The 21,695-nt window shown below is 41.5% G+C and overlaps 1 protein-coding gene across 1 annotated transcript in view; it reads right to left on the bottom strand.

Annotated features, from left to right (window-relative positions):
* Window positions 1-21,695, bottom strand: part of LOC144109702 (uncharacterized) — a 151,188-nt gene that overhangs the window by 78,119 nt on the left and 51,374 nt on the right. The window contains exons 8-9 of the mRNA XM_077642527.1: window positions 1,711-1,877; window positions 336-1,045 (exon numbers count right to left, since the gene is read on the bottom strand). Of these exons, the coding sequence (XP_077498653.1) occupies window positions 336-1,045; window positions 1,711-1,877 (877 nt within the window). The remainder of the gene's footprint in view (window positions 1-335; window positions 1,046-1,710; window positions 1,878-21,695) is intronic.

The following is a 21,695-nucleotide window of genomic DNA, read 5'->3' as shown; positions in this document are numbered from 1 at the left end:
CATGACACATGCATTATGCAATGAAAAAGCATGTGGCTTTTACCACACTTAAGTTATACGCTATTCTAAGCACGCCAACGTGACCGCACAAGAACTTACAAGACTTCTTTCTACTCGAATCAAATAATTACGTCGGTCATACTAAAACACTTTCGAGTAAATATTAAATGCCATAAAATGCACTATTAAAACGTGCTGTGCTATTAACAAAAGAACGCATTCCTTGGGGGACAAGTAATCAAAAAATGTCATCAGTTTAGATTCAAGAACTTGTTAAAGTTGACTACGCCTGCTGGGTATTGCACAACACAAAGAAAAACAGCCATGCTCCTCACCATCCGGAACAGTTTTCTCGTGCATCTCTGCATTCCTCCTGCTTAGTCGTCTTTCCAAAAGCACCTGTAGTATAGCCTTCGCATTGGCAGCAGGTTCATTGTAAGAAGATTCAGCAGTCTTCAATGGCGACTGTGGCGCAGGCTTGCTGGCATGATGATCTGAAGACATGTTTTTCTTTACTTCATCTTCATGCTGTTTTGGTGAAGTATCTGCTGGCTTCCTGGGTAGCTGAGAAGGACACTCGCCCCAATCCCAGCGGGCCGTTCCCGAGCTCTTGGCTACGTGCTCCCATACTTGCTGAGGACTGTGTTTGTCTGGTGTTCCATGGTCAGTGCTCTTGAAAGCCGCAGGTTTGGTCGGCACCTTGACCACTGCCTGGTCTTGATGCAGAGTGGCATCCTGGAAAGGAGGGTTGCCAAACTGGCCACCACCTCTTGGTCTGAGGTCACAACTTATGCCTCGACCACGTCCTGAGCCTGACCGGGGGGTGTGAGCCTCTTCATCCTCCCAGTTTCGTTGATACTTGTTGGAGCCATGGCCATAAAGTCGCCGGCTCTGAGCTCGAGGAGGCATAGTCTCGGTTCGAATATCATAACCATAGATGCTCACTAGTTCCTCACTTGTTTTAGGCCCTTGTTCATCTTCACGGTACATGTCGTGGCTCCAGACACCTTCATCCCGGCATAGTTTATTCTGCCGCCGTGAGCCCCTGCCAGGGAAAACAAAGGCACTTAATCACCTACACAATGCCAACCAGTAGTTCTGTGAAAAAAGTACAACAGAGCATTCAATACAGTGAAACTACCACATCCCGAGTTGGTTTACCACCAAGTTGGTTTACGACCAAATCAGGATCGGGCATTCCCGCATAACACGCCAGAACTTCAAATTAATTGTCCTAATGGAGGCCACCGGTTTGAATTATCAAAAAAAATATGCGATTGTACAAATTCCTCAAATTACCCTAGATTTCAAACCAACTAAGCTCTAATTATTGAGGTTTTATTGTAAATCTGATGTAGCTGCATCAGCAAAGCGATAAGCCACCATGTGCAATTAGGCCAGCGGTGGCTGCAGCTGCACCGGCTTACACTAGCTTGGAGCAGATGGTATAGTCCTCGCAAAACTATCACAGTAAGGGATTGCAGCTTTGTGACATAAAAGAGCACATGCACGTCATACTTTATACTTGTGTGGAAATATGCAAAATTAACACTCAAAAGGACACTGAACCACCTAAACAAGTTAAGGATGACACAAGTACTTCCAACACTTCAATTCAGCGTACAAAAAATTCTAATGTACCACATGCCAATAACACAATTATACAAGATGTGATAGCTGTGCTAAAGCAAGCTGGAATACACTACTCACTTGTCATCTTCATTTCTTTCTTCTGGGATTTCAGACTCATCCCCATGACCTACTAGCCTGTCATCATGCTGGTGAAATGCCCCTTTTTTGGTGGTGCACTGAGGGTTACTCTTGTCTTCATCGATGCCTAACACTTTACCCTGGAGGTCTGAAGGATCGCCACATTCCTGAAATGAATCAATAGTATACAATGCACAACAGTAATAAAAAATCCTTAAAAATTAGCTAAGGGAATGGCATCAAAGGGCAACTGCCCCAGTTTTTGAGAATTCAGCGATATTTAAAAATTCAAATATATATAGGCTGTGGGTAAAGCGTGCCAAGTTTTTTAGAGTTTGCATTTGAAAACTGATGTAATGAACTATTAAATTTCAGTCTTCTCCTAACAGCATTGAAAGAGCGTGGAGAAGCTCAGAGTGACATCACACACTGTACAATTTCAAATTCCCACTGCCATCAACCACACCCTGCCGTGCATCACTGGATGGTGCCAAACAACACTCTGAAGGTAACAAACTTTGCCTTCGGTGGAGTTGGTTTTCTTCCTTCAAACGAAGTGTTTAAGCACTACAAATGTGAGGGTACGACACATGACATCATACGTAGACATACACAAGAAAAACAACACTGGACGGGCAAAAACAGTTTCGTGTGACTGACCCATCTACAATCATTTTTAGGGATATGATCAGTACGCAGTTGCTGGCTGGATAGTAGAACTACATATGGCAAAATGAAATTTGCGCCTGGCACACTTCCCACTGGCGCCAATTTCATATTACAGAGTCTTAAAGCACCAACACAAAGAGAATGAAAGTCTCTCAAGTTCCCTCCAAACAGGCAAGCGGCTGTCTTTTCACCTTAGCACATTCTAAGGTGAAAGCTGTAATGTTGAATACAGTGCTATGGATGGACCATATTATGACCGAGTATTCCTAGAACATGAAGAAACACACTCTAAGGTTAAAGTGGCACTACCTTCATGTTAAGCAGGAAGTACTAACTTTTTTTTTCAAGGATGAAAAGATTACTGTTCCACTGTAGCACACATTAAATTTTCTCTCTATGACGTTTTAAACTCAACTCCAGCTTCACCCAAATGAGGCAAAATATGAAAAAAACATGCACCTGAGGTTAAAAAGCTATTACAGTTGCTCCATTGATGCACAATGACATAGGTAACCAGAGTTAGCAGGCTAAGAAGCTTCACAATGTGTTTCTCATCTGCATGCAAAGGTCTTGGTGGACACCCGACACTGTTACAAGGCACACCTGGCTCTGTGCCCATTAGTGCTTCTGCATATATGCAAAGCTGATGACAAGTGCACATTCCCGCACACAGCTCCGGCCCAGAATGTGCAACACAGCACACGCAAGCATGCCGTCTTAAAGGGGCCTTGACATGGTCGCTCTTCATATTGCAGTTTTGTGCTTCAGTAACCAATAGAAGAGCTTATCATTCAATTTCTGAAATTTGGCTGCCCTGGACGCGCTGTATCTCTATAGCCCCCGCTCTATATCTATAGGCCCTGATCCATTTTTTTCCGATTTTATAAGCACTCTGTTACCTCTATATATATCTGCTAAAAGATTAATCACTCCATCTTCCACATCCAATGTGCCTAGTATGTCCCACAAATACTCTTGAATAACGTGGTCATAGGCTCCCCTAATATCGAGAAATGCTAGCCATAAAGGCCTGTGTTTCTTTTCAGCAACCTCTATACACTGTGTCAATGAAAACAGATTGTCCTCCAACCTCCTTCGTTTCCGGAACACATTTTGTAGTACCCCTAGCACCCCCTCGTTCTCCACCCAAGCCTGCAGTCTGTCCTTTATAATCTGCATCACCACCCTGTAAACCACAGGTGTCACTGTTATGGGACGGTAGTTACTTACGTCAGGTTTGTCCCCCTTTCCCTTATATATCATGTTTATTCTACTTAATCGCCATTCATTGGGTACTTTCCCATCCACTATCATTTTATTCACTACCTGTATTAATGTATGCTTGGTTGCTTGGATTTTGGTCCCAGCTTGTTTATTAACATAATCGGAATACCATCTTGTCCTGCTGATGGGCCACTAGCAACCTTCTCTGCCCTTTCCCACTCTCTTTGCTCAAGTGAAGCAATTGCAGTAACCGGTCTATCCTCCTTCGATAAATTATCTGCAACATTTCTTTCTTTCAATTTTTCTGTCATCCTTGTTCCTATGTGTATCATTGCTTCATCCCCTTCTAGTCGAATACCCTGATCTGTAACAATAAGCTTTTACTGTAGCCTAGTCTTATTACTCATTGTATTTAGATATTTCCAGAATTTCTGAGCTGCTTTTCTATCCTTTTTATTTACTTCTGACGTCCATTGGGCACCATTTCTTCTAATTTTCTCATTAATCAAATAGGATGCTTCCCTTCTACACTATATGAAGGTATCCCATTTTCTCTCTCCTTCAGCTTCTGGTTCCCCCCTCTTCTTGGAATATCTGTGTTCCCTGGACGCTTCCTGACGTTTCTTTATCGCCTTCTTGACCTCCTCATCCCACCAACTCTTGGGTTTGCGTCTTTTCCCTTTTGGCTCGGCTCGAACCTTAGCTAGCTCTAGCTCAAGTAATCGAGCTAATTTGGTATAAGTCCATTTTGTTTCATTATCCTCAAATTACTTTCTCAATTTGTTTGGCTGCTGCTTCCAATTGCTTTTCTGAGTAAAATTCCCCTCTGATTGTTCATCTCGCTTCTGTCCTACATTGGTTTCTCTTCTGAAGCTCAACTTGATGCGCTTGTGGTCACTACCTAGACTTCTCGAACCATGTTCATTTATGCTCATTTGCATCTATTATACATCCTTTGTGACATTAGTGCGTAATGTATTGTCGAGTGCAGACTCCCTGCCTCCCATGTTATGAGCCCTTCACACTTCTTGGTACTGTTGCATACAACTAAATCATGCCTGTCCCACATATCCAGCAGCATGCCTTCTATGTGTGCGTTCATGTCGCCTAATATAATTATCTCACCCTGTCCTCCTAGCTCATCAATGTCGCTTGCAATACATTCTAACATTTTCCTGCTTTCCTCTTTCGCATTAGCTCCTGTTCACAGGTATACAAAGCCAAGGAGTGTTTGCTCCCCTGCCACTTTTCCTGTTAGCCATAAATGTTCCTTGCATCCCAGTTTAACCCTTTGAAAATTCACTTTTATGAATGAATGCCCCAATTCCAACCCCATATCTGCTGCCCTCTGTTCTGTTACAATATTCCCATGCGCAGTCTGGGTTACAGGGTGGTTGCTCCATGTCTCTAAGATGCATTTCCACTAAACAATATACCATTAATTCCTCCTGCCTTAACTGTTCTATTTCCTCCCATTCCTACACTGGTTCCCTTAGAGCTCTGGGTCCCCCTAAAAAAGCTGTTGCCTGGCGACCTCTCTCACTACCCACCCTCTTGCCAGGGGCACCACCGTAAAGAATGTCATCCTGTGCAAAAGGGTGGGGGCTTACCTCGCACACTTCCATGTTAACTTCCATTGCCCCATATCCTAGTCGTCGACTCAACCTAATTACATGGTTAGCCTCAACGACCCTCCTTTCCATTTCACTAGCCTGCCTCTGGACCTCAGGGATTGTGCATATGGTCACATGCACATTCTTAGTGGCCTCTCTAAGCCTACGCATCCCCACTTCTAACTGCTTCTCTGATGTTTTGTAGCTAGCTGGCCAGCTCTGTGTATTGCAAGTGTAATAAATAGCATATGAGTGTTCACACTTTGTCGTCCCTCGCCTTTGCCCCCCCCCCCCCTATATTTCCACAGGCGCTACAAGCTATATTGAGTGCAACAGTACGTGTCGCCGCCTATTTTTCTGGCACTAATATGCATACTGGCTCTCTATCAAGCTAATATCTGCTGCCACATCTTGTGAGTTGCAGTTCGTATTGAGCATGATAGTATGCACTCTACAGTAAAGACACAGATCGGCAGTATCTACCGAGGAGGCTGATTAAGCACTTCAAATTTTTTACTCACCTCAAACAAAATTTACTCGAACTAAAATTTATAGGTTACAAGCAACGACGTTGCTTTGTATAATGAGCCCTCTCATGTATTTTTACCTCAAGGGCCTTGACCCTTAATTTAGGTGTGAATCAGAGTAATAAGCCACTTTATGCAAACTTTGGAAGTAATTTTTTTAAAAAGTGCTCAGCTTAACAATCTTAGATTACGTTTAGCATAGACAAGATGCAAGCAGGAAAAATTATTGCAGCTGAGTTGTTAACAATGTTGAAGTAAAAAAATTGTTAAAATGCCTCACTTCTTGCTATTTTTACTCAACCAAGAAAGCACAGGAAATGATTGCATGGTTCTATATAATGAAGTCAGATGTAGGAATAACGCAAGTGAAATATTCTAAAATAAGATATTGCATTGTAGCCTGCTTCACATTTGATTTAAAAACTTGTGAATCCAACCAACTCTTGCTTCTTCACGAAAACTTTGAAGAGCACTCACGTAAGCAAATATTTTTTAAAGAGAAAAACACTTCGTAGAAACTCAATTCACATAACCGCCCACTAAATCAATTTTTTTCAAAGGAATCGGCGGTGGTCGCTTTTGCGGTCTGCGACATTTCGCGTGGAATGACCCAGCGCTAAACACGTGTTCATGGATGGATAAGGCTGAACTTTTTAAATCGGCGGCTCATGCCATCTAGCGGTGACCCGTAAAATTTCACTCGTTTTGATTTTAGCCAACGTTTGCTTGGCTATTTTTATCCATTTAAAATCTATTTTTCCTCCCTTGTCCTTAAACCTCAATGTTTTGAATAAATCAGCCCCGCTGCTTTCAACTGTAGGGCGAAGAGTGTTCAGCTGTTCCCTTGTCTCCGTACACACCACATAACGTGTCTATCTCGTGGTATTTGACTCGATATGTCTTAGTCCACAATACTTCCATCCTGGTCTCGAACAACGAAGAGCTTCCCCTAGAATTATCATAGATATTTTCTTTGGCAATGCATTTTGCAAAGTGCAGGAAGGTTAGTGAATGGAACCCCATCAGTCGTCACAGCTGAGATAAGTGCTACGACAGGTGCTACCTATTCCTAAGCACCACAGCCAGAGAGTATCAAATGAGCACACTTAATCCTTCTCAAAACCCTTTAATTCTCATCATAGGTCATGCAATTATAAGGCTTTCAGTGTGCCTGCCAATGATGCTGTGGTTACTTGGCGTTGTGGTGCAACAAGTAGTATGTATTTTTTGAGTTCGAAACATTGAGCATACTTAAGTAATGCACGAATACACATTGTAGTACATTAGTATTTATTTGCTTTTTGACACAGCATTAAACTGCATTGTGAAATACATAGCAAAAATCTTGTGTCATGTCTTTCACAAAAAGTTCTGTTAATAGCAACTGCTGCTACATACATTTATTATGTACATGTGATAAAAATGCCAAGTGAAGTAAAAAACTACTCGCCCGTCAGCTTCACATGCAAAAATATAAAATGTTGTTTACACGAGAGCGAGAAAGAATAAAAGAAGGTGGCAAAATCAGTCGCACAAGAATAAATTACACACATACAAAAAACTTCCATCCACCATGAATAGGTAAAACCAAAACGTCCACGCAAGCTATTAAAGCAGACACAGGCACCACTGCATGTGTCATAACAAGATTAGGGTAGCATCATTAAGCTGGAAGTTCTGTCACAGCAGTGCAAGTAGGTAAAGCATTACCCTCCAGCATTACTGCCAACGTAACCGTTACCTACTATCACTACTGCTTTACATTAAAAAAAAAAAGCAAATTAACATGGAAGCTATCTACTGCCATTTCAACTGCAACACCCCACTGTGGCTTCAACACATGGCTATATACTCCCAAGGCACACGACAATTTTACAATGCAAACATATCAGACAAACACAGGAACAGGAAGACACTAAATGGCCTTGCTCAGAAATTTGACACAAGGTTGGGGTGCTCTGTTTGCAACAGAACAAAATTTGGCAAATCTACAAATCTGTTCAAGCTAGACATGCCTGTTATGAACATCAGACTAGTAACTGCACATGTAGCCAATGAAAACTCACAGCTACCAACGTAATTCATAACCAGTCTCCTATAATGCTCAAATATGAGATAATCTTAAAAACTGCCCTATCTGTTGCCACAGCAAACGCTTCCCTGGAAACCAGCAACTTGGCTTGTTACACAAACCGTTGTATCGATTCAGAATCCTCATGGGTGCACAAAAGCATGTTGGTTCACATATTCAGAAAACTACTGGTTCCTTCATGCCTTGACGAAGCCACAAGAGACAACACTCAAATCTTTCAAACAGTAAGAACATACATCAACTTTCAAACTACAGTGCATTAGGCATAAGAGCACACTCCTTTAGTATGCCAATGCTCTGAGCCACAGCAGAAGCAGCATTATCTATGACATTTGCACTGCTCAAAATACAGGTGTTCAATTACGCCTGTGCTTAAAGCACACAAACAATCCACACGGTTAGTTATAGCCTAGAATGGTACAAAAAAGTAAAATGCTTAGCGTTAAGTTCATTTTGAACTTTCAAACTACAGTGCATTAGGCATAAGAGCACACTCCTTTAGTATGCCAATGCTCTGAGCCACAGCAGAAGCAGCATTATCTATGACATTTGCACTGCTCAAAATACAGGTGTTCAATTACGCCTGTGCTTAAAGCACACAAACAATCCACACGGTTAGTTATAGCCTAGAATGGTACAAAAAAGTAAAATGCTTAGCGTTAAGTTCATTTTGCAAGAAATGCTCTTTGGGATATGTTGTATAAGTATCATCACAGACCTTTTAAGAAGGTGGCACAATAGGTAAATAAACTGCAAGCAAATAAGCACAAGGACGAAACAATATTAAATAGTTACTACACCACAACTATCTATAGCAAGACAATGTTCATAACAAAGCACAGTTCCCTCAAAGCCACCCACAGAAGCACATTATTCAATACCTTGCTTTAATTCAGATTTCTCAACTCAGATTTCTCACAAAATGCTTTTTCTCCCAAAGCGGAAGATGGTCAGCCGTAACGTGCAGCGTTCTAGCTTTGGAACAGTGTCCAATACCATTCGGCATTCACTAGTATCCAGTAGTTTAAAAAACTCCAGCCTTGCGCTACGTCAAGCAAGCTAACATTTTAATTTTTTTTGTAGTAACATAGGCTCTAGCCTTTTCGCTTTTTATCATATGCAACTACAGTGAAAGACATTAAAACCTCAACATGAACGTAACCACTTAATGGTCAGATACTATACTATACAGACTTCAGTTCGCTGATTTCAAGTGCACCTCCTGCAGTATGCATATTCCTGTATAAAATGAAACAATTACAATGAAGCGGATTTTGGTGCCCCTTCAAACTTGTTACAATGAGGTTTAGCAGCAAAAAAGTTGAAACCTGCAATTGATTTTTGGGGCAAGAAATTTTTGCGGACAAATGAGAAACTGATCAGAATCTTATTTTTAACAGCCACATTTAACTGCTTATTTTTAATGCATGCGTAGCACACTTGCGACGTTGTTGGGCTATGCAGCACAATATACTTTCAGAAGGTAAGTTCTGCTCAGCTTTATGTTCAACATCAACAAACTTTAACAACAACACTGCCTGATGCAGAGTGATTCTTTACAGGCTCATGTAACAAAAATAAAAAGGAATTTCCACGTGCTCGACAAAAAGATTGCACAGAACAATGCGGCTAAAAGCAAACCAAGATGGTGAAGTAACAAGACGGCAGATTTAAAACAACAAGATTTACTCTACATAAACATAAAAAGAGTAAAAGCAGAAAAGAAACCTGCTAATAATTCTCAGTTGCTCCAATAAATGCTAAAAACGCACTTCCATTCAAACTATGCAATGATTTCTTGCCAAAACTTCAAGCCTGCATTCAGTATGACACTCCTCTTTGCTATGCTGGCACTCCAATGCAGCCACTTCTGGTAGAAGCAGCTAGAAGAAATACCTGACAATTTTTTTAATGATAACTTGCCAGAAAGCAACCCAAGTTGCAATGTGGAGTGCAATAAAAAAAAAAGTTCTCCTTGGTAATGCACCTAATACAACAGGCAATTCACCTTTCACAACCCCTCATAATGCTGCCAAAACTGGTAACCACCAAGTTGCAACACAAACTACCTGCTGTACATCTCTTTAATTTCGAGCAGCATTCACACTGCTTCCCCAGCAAAGGATTTCAGCTTGACTTGTCCGGAATTCACTGAATGCAACGTAGAGCAACAGATCTCAAGACAACAGCCATTCAGACATAATCACAAGTTGCTATGCACATGCAATGCAAATATTCTGCCGGTTATGCCAGACATGTTTAAAGCACTAGTGCAGCATCAAACGAATCAACAAACTACCAGAGCTACTCTTGTCGGTACAACCATATATGAAGCTACACACATGAAAGCAAACATGGCAGTGTTTTTGAAATGGAGGGAACATCAAAACAAAATTAGCGACATGGCACAACACCACGTCTAAAGTACTTAACAAAGCCTCATATTCGCACAAAACAATACAAATTTCATCTTGTTCCTGCAGATGATCAGAGCATCTCCCACATTCATAAAATTTTGTGCCTAAATAACAAATTTGAGCTTGCCTCTCTTAAAGAACAATACAGAAATTTTACTTCAGCTAAAATGGCCACAGATGTAGAACACATATAGAGAAAGTAATTGTAGCAAAATTTATGGGTCACAGTGAACTCAGCTGCTTAAATCTCTCCTTACCATGCCCAATGAGCATCGTTAGCAGGTACCGATGATTTCGCACTCTAATTTCGGAATCTTCCGCATTGCTTACAACCACGCTGTGTGTCTAGCTTGTAGTCAAAGGTTTGGATTATATGGGCTTAATTCCCAAAGCGACTAAGGTGCGACTAAGGCTAGAGGGACGCCATAGTGAAAAGCTCCACAAATTTCGACCATCTGGGGTTCTTGTTTCCGATGTAGTTTTCCATTTTCCCCCCGAGGCAGCATTTTTTTTAACCTGCCCCAGAGACACGAAGACACGGTACCGTGCTCAATGCACGCTGACGACAACTTCGCAGCTCGAGTTTGGAGCCTTCCGCGCTGCTTATGGCCACGCTGCGTCATCTGGCTTGTAATTAGACAGATAAAACTTCGTATTTGATGTAGTTTTTTTCTTGCAAGGCACTCCGAAGAAATGGCAGCGTCAAAGTCACTTGGCAGCCTCTGCATGCATGAAATTCGCTCTACAAGGACTTGAAAATCTAAGAACTCCACTTTGTCTGCGAATGATGCTGTCGATGGCCCGAGAAGTAGCGAGTCTGAAGATACTGCCTTTTCGTCTGGATTCAGTTCTGACATTGGCGACGACGGAAACTAGCATGGAAGGCAAGTGGCTGCGCTCCGGTACCAAACAATAGGGCTTCCAGTCATTGTTTTGTAGCAAGAATATCAGTCAAGCTAGAAGTTTGATTTCTTCAGAGACAGTGGCCAATAAAATTCCAAACATTGTGCATATTTTGAAAACTGCTTAATATTTTTTTCTTTTTAGCTGCAAGCACGTCTTTACGGGTTTCGTTTAATTTGAACCTAAAATCTTCTTTTTGGAAATTAAAATTTTCTGTTGCAACGCAGCATGATTCGTTATTCAATTTTATATGCCTGAAAAGCACACTCATTTAGCTTTGTTTAAATGTACTGCATCCAATTTTAAATGCAATAGTTGTTCCAGAAAAAAAAAAAGCTGAAATATACAAAAACTGTCGTTCTCCCCACGGTAAGGAAAGATTTAACAGGTGTTAAAACAGTAGCTATCAGATGATGTGCATGCAGTGTGCTTCACTGTACCTAGCAAGATGGATATAAAAAACGTCACAGACTCCTTCATTTGCAACAAGCCCTTCCAGTTCTCTTCGTCTCAATGGATTCTAAGCATAGAAGCATTTATATGAAGAAATTTAATGCTCACCTCAGCGCAAGGTGGGCCTTCTATATTTATCAAGCAATAAGACAAATGATGCCTGTAATTTTCCTTTAACAGGCACAAGTACTATCGATTACCTGGCACTCAACGAAAGCGATTTTTCAGGCTCAGTACCCAGATTCACGCTCATCCAACAATATGAGATAGTACTGGGATATTGGCTCCATGCAGAAATTTTTAACTCTGATCTGCTATCAATTATGTACCCGACTGGCATTTTTCACTGCAGCAAAAACTGCTGAACCATCAAACAGACGTGCATCCCACAGCCACACATGAAAAAAATCGCTGGTAAAACTAAATGTACAGTCTAAGTGACCCTTGCGTAAAGCAGTCGAACAGTGCGAACCAATCAGAAAGAGCTGAAACAGCAGCCGACGGCTTTCGAGCAAAGTGCAACTTCTCGCCTGGCTTCTGGGTTTATGCTGCTCCACTTCCATGCAAACGTTTCCGCAAGAACCTAGGAGCTGCGGTGGAGTGTCGCTTTGTTTGGAATGCAATGCTCTGTTCTAGTGCTCTACACAAGGGTGATGTAGACTGTCCACTGACAACGGGCTGATTGTACTCACTGCTGACACGGCTGCAACAACATTAATGAGATGAACAACTTAACCCTACAATGCTTAGGCAATGAACATATGGGTAAAAATTTTGAATCTTTAAGGCTTTCATTGCTGCTGACCTCCAGTATACAGATATGTGAAAAAGTGATTGTTTTACTGAGGAAAATATAAATGCATTCTAAAATGAGCAAATTAGGCTTTTTCTAATTTCAGAACACATAAAAAGGACAAAACTGAGCACAAATACTCGAGCATATACAAAAAACAATGTCAAAGCCCATTTTATTCCATCACCTGTTGATCTAAAATAAAACCACTAAAATGCGTGTGCAATATTGTGAAAATTTCATATTGTTTAACACGAATTTAAATATCCGTATTCACACAGTTCGTACAGTATGTGACAGTGCATCACAGCATTAAGGAAAACCACACCCCAAGCAACTGATCATGACCCATGAAGTTGGGCATGTAAACAATTAAACAAGAGAGAGTTCTTTGGCTATTATAATCAGGAAACAGTTGTGCTGACCTACTCAACGGAGTGGTGTGCCACATCCAATGCCTTTTTTCAGTGGCAAGCAATACAATGTATGATGGGTGAGGATTATTACTCAGACTCTCAGCCTGGCACTTCTGACATAGCTAGAGCTGCGGCTTGGAAATCCAAAAGCGTCCAAAGAAAATATTCGTCAGTGTGATGCATTTTTCTGTTTACATAAGCTACATATTCAACCAAGAGCAGATGAAAAGGAGTGTGCTACACCGAGAGAAAATTTTGTCCGTTCGAAAAGACCGTTTAGTGGCTGTGTTGCCTCTATACAAGAGCACTGAAAACCAACTGTAGCTCCATCTCCAATACATGTACAGGCTTGTCAATGGCATTTTCATCGCCGAACACCTCCGAATGGCGGCATAGCAGAAAGCATTACGCAAACGTTTCGTGTACAAAGCCCAGGAAAACAACAGCGAAAGCTGTCGGCAGTGTGACAAGTGCCATTTCTCTCTTTACACACCTGACTGCTTCAACAGTTTTCATAGACAGCAAAAATTGCACTTGCTCTAGATTTGCGAGTGGCTTGACAGCTGAAAATGCAACCTTTTCAGCATGAATTATTGCCAACTCTTTACAGCAATCTACGTCAGGCTGTTGCGTTGCAGATGGACCACGGAAGCGAAGGGGTTAAGACTAGATTCTCCACGTGATGTGAAATTGCATCGAGTTGGCCTTAAAGTTCTGCACAGAATAATAACACATTTGAATGCTATTTTAAACATCAATGAAATGATGCCATTATGATGAGCTTACAACTGCCCAGAGATTGTGTGCACTTCTGCTACACAAAGGTGCTACTTTCCAAGTATAGCTGTAACCTACAAAGTCATTTTGCTAAATACCACTGTTAAATATGGAGCATTTTTTTCTGTGCAGTGAAATCCTGAGCAACAAGAAAGTAAATAGTCCAATCTGCACTTGCTTGCAGAACTAGTGCACTGACTAAACAAGTCCAAAGCCTTTGCCCAGGAAGTGCAGTAATTCACAGCTTTCTCAGACTTGACACCCCACAATCTTTTGGCTACCACGAACCAACACTTGCACAACTTCATAAAAAGTCCCGTAAAAGTACCAGTGAGAAAGAGCTTGCAGGAGGTGCATGAAGATGTGGCAACTGCCTGCCTGAGCTAGGCAGCCTACCATATTCGACCACTGCATCACTGTGCCAACTGACCAAACCTAAAAAGACAAAAATTACCTCAGTAACAAGCTAGCTGTTTAGCCCAGCTATGCAGAAAAGTAACTAGATCTTCTAGACTTCCACTAAGACATATTGCATTGAAGTAATAATTTTACGAGATCTTCGTACATGTTCTACAATTCTTGTTTCAGCAAAAGACGTCCAAGATGAAAGGAACCAAGAAGATAAGCATGTAGTGTCATTGGACAAAAGAGGACCCTTCAATTTCAGGCAGAACTTTTCTCTAACCATTTAACTGCTATCTCCGAGCTGTACTAGACATGGGAGACTGTACCAATATAGCCAATGACGAATCACACTCATCCGTCCTGAAGTTGCATTGCTCTCACTGCCAGACGAGTTACGGTCGGCATTTGCATTGGTTGCAATTTTCAACACTAGAGGACGGTAGTAGACCATAAAGCTCATTTTCAGCCTTTAGAGCGTTTAAAGCCCGACATTATTTTCACCAAAAATAGTTAAAAAGTGGCGATTTTGGCAAGTTTTTCGGGAATTAATTTGGTGGTTAGGGTTAAAAGCCCAACGTTCCAAACGGGCAGTCCTGAACTCAGTTTCCCAAAAAGAACAGCTGAAATTAAAAAAAACAAAAAACACCTATCCTAAATCAGAATGGAAAGAACTTCTCAACGTACTATCAAAACAACTCTTAACCATCATGACCATAATGCATCTTTTCAGGGCGAGTTTAAACTGCATCTGCTCGAAAAGGGCCACATAATACAGACACTGGGCTGATGTCTTGTTGGCCTGAGTGGACATTAAGCTTCCCTTAGCTCAATGCATTATGGGGAATTGTCCAAGCCAGAGTATTTCGACCAAGGACTAATTACTCATCAGCAACCACCAAAGTGCAGCCATACAGCTTCAAAGGATGGCTACAGAGCTTTCTCGAGAGTTTCGCAGCTAAATATTCATCCTACCTTTTATAGAGGCTATGTTTTATTACTTGCTGATACAAATTAAGCATTTTTGTGCCCTGCAAGGGACAAGTGCTCTTTACAGCATTTTTTTTTTTTGTCATCAGCAACTGCAAATTGAAAAAAATTGGAATGGCTACTACAATAAAATGGCATTCCAAATGAGACCCATCAACTCTAACAGGTAAAGCTAAGTTAAAGACAATTTAAAACTCGACACAGCATGATTGGCACCGAGCGAGCTTTACTAAAAAAAAAAATGGGGGACACAGATATGGGACACATTTCAACCTCAGAGAATATTTTACAGTATTTAATGCAATAGAATTGGTATGAAACAAGAAATTAATTTTTTAGTTCATGTCACATGTCACAGTTTAATTAAACACTAAATCATATAAAGAGGCCCTGAAATAATTTTGATGGGCATATTCTAGTGCAACAGATCTTTAGAGGTGGTCTTTGTGAGTATTCGAGTCAAATTTCAAAGCTCTGCGTCGACCCTGTAAGTTAGAAAAAAATTTTAAAAATCACTCACAGGCAGCTCGCAACCGCTTAGGGCAACACACCTCACCCCGCATCGCTTATCCGGATTATGTCAAATGGGCAGAAGAGCCAGCCTTCAAGCTCGCCCCATCTGCCCACAAATGTCATCGGGGTAGGGGACGCGCTGTGAGGTGCATTGCCCTAACCGGTTGCGAGCTACTGCAAGCAGCGATTTTTTTAATTTATTTCTAAATTATAGGGTCCACGCAGAACTTTGAAATTTGACTCTAATACCCACAAAGACCACCTCTACAGACCTGTTGCACTAGAACATGCCCATCGAAATCATTTCAAGGTCTCTTTAAGCAAAGGAATGTAGAAGTCTGCCATTAGCAAATATTAGTATTACCGAGACTGATATGTTTATTGCATAATAGAAGTGCTCTCAATGTCCCCACATATTAATTTGTAATGCGCAAGTGTTTAATGATTTGATTACTTCAGACAAAAGTCGTAAGTGACCTTCGAGTTGTTTTAATAAGCTTTGTCACTGATTTTAAATGCCTCCCAATGTAATGCTGTACAAGGTGCTATCAATAAAAGAATACATAAGTACTATTTACTCCAAAAATGTTGCACAATTTTTACTGCCTGCGTTATAAAAAACAGAAAACCTATCACGATGATGGCTTCAATAACCCTGCCACAAGAATATCCACGCATAGGCATACCAAAGGACGCACAAAGATTAAGACCAAGTTAAAGACAAGCATGCATTTCAGACAGTCAATAGGCGAGCAGAAATACTGTAAAACATTATCATGTACATTTACCCGGCTGCACCGCCAAGCTGAACTCGTAAAAGATAATAGAGGGTAGAAAAGAAAAGAGGGTTTGGACGGATAGCTCACACAGATGCCCCACACACCTAACTTGACAAATAAGGCACAAGGCAAACTTTCACACCGTGCTTGCTCCCCAAAGACCCAGAACCAACCCTCGCGTAAGGAAGGTGAGCCCATTCAACAGCTGCACAATATTGGCAAAAACATCCCACTCAAGTTCCCACACAAATAATGTCCCAATTTATCTTTCATGAATTTCTTACAGTGCCTTCTCTATCCACCCAACATTATCATAGATCAGAAACGTCAGAGCTGGCGTTCACAGGCACTGCCACTCAACATAACGGTGAAAGTAGGCTTGCCGTGGGTAACAGTAACCTTTGTAGGTGATGCACTGCTACCGCAGGTGAAAATCAAGGGAAAAGAAACAGAACTCACACTTTGGAAAACTGCAAAGCTAGATACCGTACATTTAATTTCCCCCTTATTGTAGCGCATTTGGGAAAAATTGACTCTAGAATGATGCCGCTCGTACGATGCCCTTCAGATTTCAAGGCACTTCTCACAATCAGAGAGGTGTTTCAGGGCCCTTTTAAATTTATCTTGGTCATTACTGGTATATTTAGGAAGCTAGTAAACATAGCACTTTAGTGACATGTAAAATAAGCTTGTCACTGTCAGTTCCAGTTATGGATAGGAATAAAATGCAGTACATATTCTAGGCCCAGGGGTGATACCGGAGACTGTTTGCAGATTCTTGCACTCCACTGTGGTAGCTGCTGCTAGTCCCTTACCACGTATCACTAATATCCACAGACACAACAAAGAGCCTAACTCTTTCGTCAAGATATGGCCACTTACTCTGTACTGCACCTATCGCCTGAAACATTTGGGTACAAACATGCCTGATCAAGCACTCATTTGCTCCTCCTCATCCTGATTTTGTGAACAAGTGAATAAGGGAACCATGACAAACCAGCACCTTACACATCAAATGAGAAAGCTGAGTGCTAATTGAGGCAGCATCAAAATGCTGCGGCAGTTTTTTAGAGATCGAATTTGCAGCATGTATGACAAGATTTAGACCGCTGATAGAAAACAACATACAGCCATCATAACATTCTTCGTCTGTTGCACTGCAGACATGCATTTAGAAACACTGCGCTGGCTAGAACTGAGAACCGCGTTTCATAAGTACCCGCATCTTCTCTCCGAAGAAAATGTGCAGCTTTCCAGCGGTACTCCTTCACTTTTGATAGGGGAGAGCTACGCCTATCCGAGGCAAAGTGAAGAAAAGAAAAAAGAAAAAGGTGATAATAAGGTTGTAGAGTAGGACTTTAGCCTTAAGTGACACATCTGTCTTTCCAATGCAGGTCCCAATCGGCCACTCATGCCTACAGATGATAGTGGTTTAGCAGTTCTGGGTTCCCATAGAATGCAACAACCACAAGGGATCTGTATATTATAAGCACCGATCATTTTTGAGTGCCTCCCCAAATTTAGTCGTTAAAAATTGGACACCAATCTTTTCGACAAAATATAACATGCTTTTAAAAACATAAAATCCAGGTTGCACTAGCAAAGTATTCAGCAGCTCACATGTTTCTATCAGTTTCTTTTTTTTGTCATTCCTAATAATTCCCCCCCCCCCCCCCCTCCCATCAAACACTTGTGGCACCAGGTGGCCAGCAATGGTTCTGCACAGTTAAATGAAAACAAAAATTAGCAAGTTTGATCTACAAGTCTTCAAAAAAATTTTTTGTAGTAACTTAATTCCTTTTAAAATTCACACCACTGTTTTCAATACTCAATTAGCACCTATAAGCGTTTGCTGCAGTGGTTCAGTGGCCATGGCATTCTGCAGCTGAATACGAGGCCGCAGCGACCGCAGTTCAATGGAAGTCAAATGCAAAAAATGCCAGTGTGGTACTAGAAACCCAGGTGGCTGAAACTGGCCTGGAACACTCCATCATGGCACATCTTTTTCTCTACCTCCTCCATCCCTTTCGTTATGGAACGGTTCAGGCGTTCACCAAAGAGTGCAACGAATACAGTAAAGCCTCTGTGATATGCATTTTGAAAACGCACGAAAAAAAGTGTCATGCGGAAAGCATACAAGCCAAACCGCCAAATTTTAAAAAATGCAACTGCTGAATGAGGCACAAAGGCAATTATTGATAATTCCACCTCATAAAAACGTCAATTGGCATCCCCTGGCATCAAGGCTGTACAGCTCCTTTCCTATTGCTCGCAGATTTCAACCGCCTTTGCATGAAGGAAATTCCGCAACACATCTGGCTGTCGGTGGCAATGGCAAGAGCCACCGGGAACTCTGTTTCTGAATGCTTTGTCCCCTTGCACCAATGCATTGCGAGAAAGCCACTGCGGAAGCTGACTGTTGCAGCATTGTTGCTCCAAATCCCCAGAGCCTCGTTATCGCTCTCTGATGGTTTGTCCCCTAACACTTAGGATTGCGAAGCCGACACTGCATTTCTTCTCTTCATGTTTCATCCCCACTAAAGCAACCTGCTCATATGCCACAGCCAGAAGCAACTAAAAAAGAAGCAAATGCCCCTCAAAGGAGGCCCTGCAACCAATGCCGTCGACAGATTCTTACATCGTGGTTAATCCCCTCAGACCTGCTAGCCTGCCGTCTAAGATATGACAGATGAAAAGGGATTAACCAGGGCGTAATTGAATTAACTGTGCTATCATGCAAATTGGCCAACGCCATAGGCTGGAGGGCCTCCATTGAGGGACATCTGCCACTTTTGTTTTCCAGCTGTATCCAACTGCTGAGAGAGATTTTTTTTTATGCTTCACCCCTTTGCGCACAGGCACTGCACAGAAGCCACTACAGCGGGAGAGTTCCGCTGCATTTCAGCTTTTCATGCTTTGTGGCCCCCCAGATTCGACCCACTCACATGTTTGCACAAGTGCGGATGGTCTCTACACTTAAGAAATAGTGTTGCCAGGGGACATATTAACCAGAAGACAAATGGTTCAACTCTATGGGACTGTCATAGTAGCAAGTGCCTTTCCCTGCGTATCATCGTTCTGCACTGGTCCTTTGACAGAATGGCTGTCTGGGCAAGATGGTAAGGATTCGTTGCAGAGTTCATTTCCTAAGAGACATTTTTAATGCCTGCAATTTTCAAGGCATGAACTGTGAAGTTGCATCAATGAGGTTTTACTATACTACGCCTTCCCTCGCAAAACATTTCTCAATTAAATTTCAGCACCAATCCAATTCCAAGTAAGCAGTAACATTTTATTCTGACTAGTAGCACAGACTGTACATTTTGTAGCCGAGATTTTTTTAACTTCAGCGTATTAAATTAGGCAATTTTTACCAATAATGCTACTGTACTGTTATTTTACAGCACACAGCTTCAATTGCACTGTGTTCAAGACAACATGCTGCCCCTGCCTCAAAAACCTATAATTTCAATAAAGTTCCATGCTGCTCCATCAAACTTGGCCACTGCCTGCGTCACAGTGCTCTACTGTACTTGTGATCCAGCACAGCTCATCAGCTCCCACAGGGACGCATGTGTTCTGAGGATACGTTCATCTCTTAATAGGCCAACCTCTGTATTACATCTTCCCTCTTCTTCCAGGCTCTCATATGGCAGCCGACTATAAATTATCAGCTCAAAAATCTTTTAAATGTCAGTTTAAATGACATTCTGTCCCTAAAACAGACCAACTTTTATTTGTTGTGTGTAAGCCCTTTATTATTTGTTATATTGCAAATTTATGCACTTTGAAATGCAGGTAAAAATGACAAAAAATCTACAAAGAATCAAAACGAGGCCTTTGCATAAAATGCTGCAGTTGACAACAGTGACAACTTGCACTCAAGCACCAGACACACGCTCTGGCTGCATGCAATTCATTCAATTTATTTTGGTGTAACCTTGTGTGATGCATTTCTATTTTTTTCTTCAGCAACAGCCCCCCAAAGGCCTATTCTGCATAAAAATATCAGGCCCATGAGTAAAAATTCAGCATCAAAAATTTATATACAGGCAATGGATAGTTGGCAAGTAAAGCAAAAAACTCAATTTTCAATTTCATAGCTGTACAAAAGTACAAAATATGTGCTTCCCGTGCCACCTTACAGTACAGCATAAATTTATTTTACAAAACCTTTTACAAATATATCAGGTGCCAAAAAGTCAATGCGCTCTTGGATACATTTTGAGCAAGTGTTCACTCACTCAACAAGACAATCATATAGCAACATAAATTTTTTATAAACACCAAAAATCTTGTTTCCACACAACAGAGCACAGTAAAATCTTCTTAATTCAAGTTTCAAGGTACTGAAAAAAACATTTGAATTATCAAAAGGTCAAATTAGAGCGTAGCAGCCCAAACAAAGCAAAAAGCTACTTACATCAGAGTAAGTTTAATTGGTGAAAAGCTCACCAATGGCTACATCTTCCAAGTTGAAAAGCGCACAGCAAAGACTATTTTTCACAGTTCCATCATCTGCTTTACTTTGCTCCCATTGTCGGGAATGTCGCAACACAACTCCAAAATGCCGAGGGCCTCCACAGCTCCATTCACAATGCGGTAATGGTAATAGTAAAGCCTTCTCAGCTACCTCGCACTAACGCATGTGACAAGCGCACACTTTTGCCACACTGGAATAATGACAGAGGCAGAAGCCAGGAAAGCACGCAGCGGTATCTGATAGAGAGATGCTCTTTAACAAGAAAAAAGAAACATAGCCGCTTACCCTCAGAGTACTACAAGTGATCAGCACTAGCTGGTTCGCGAAATCAATACCACAATGGTTATGTCATGCAAGATTGACATTGAGCAAACAAATAACCACAGTAGTGTGTAAGTGAATGGGCAGATTTATGGTAGAGGGGAATTACACTCCGCATCATGATCCAGGTGAGGACCTCTGGTTTGAACTGCGTTGGCCAAGTTTGCCTTCACTGGTGAGTGGAGACTAGAGTAGAGTGGACCTGTCCCCGAGCCGTATATATTGTCACGCGTGAATGTGGGAGATCACTGATCACAAGAGAGAGCGGCGGGCTTCGACGAACGTCGACCATAGCTCCAGATCGCTGTCACTTCCCCTTCCCCTTTTTGAGGTGGCGCGTGCTTCAAGTCAGCGCTAAGCGAACATGCGGAATGCACTGTGCCAATATATATATATATATGGCTTCGACGAACGTCGACCATAGCTCCAGATCGCTGTCACTTCCCCTTCCCCTTTTTGAGGCGGCGCGTGCTTCAAGTCAGCGCTAAGCGAACATGCGGAATGCACTGTGCCAATATATATATATATATATATATATATATATATATATATATATATATATATATATATATATATATATATATATATATATATATATATATATATATATATA

Source organism: Amblyomma americanum, chromosome 1 (assembly GCF_052857255.1).
Source record: "Amblyomma americanum isolate KBUSLIRL-KWMA chromosome 1, ASM5285725v1, whole genome shotgun sequence".
NCBI classification, from domain to species: domain Eukaryota; kingdom Metazoa; phylum Arthropoda; class Arachnida; order Ixodida; family Ixodidae; genus Amblyomma; species Amblyomma americanum.
The sequence above is the reverse complement of the archived record's forward strand: the minus strand, read 5'-3'. Positions and strand labels throughout refer to the sequence as shown.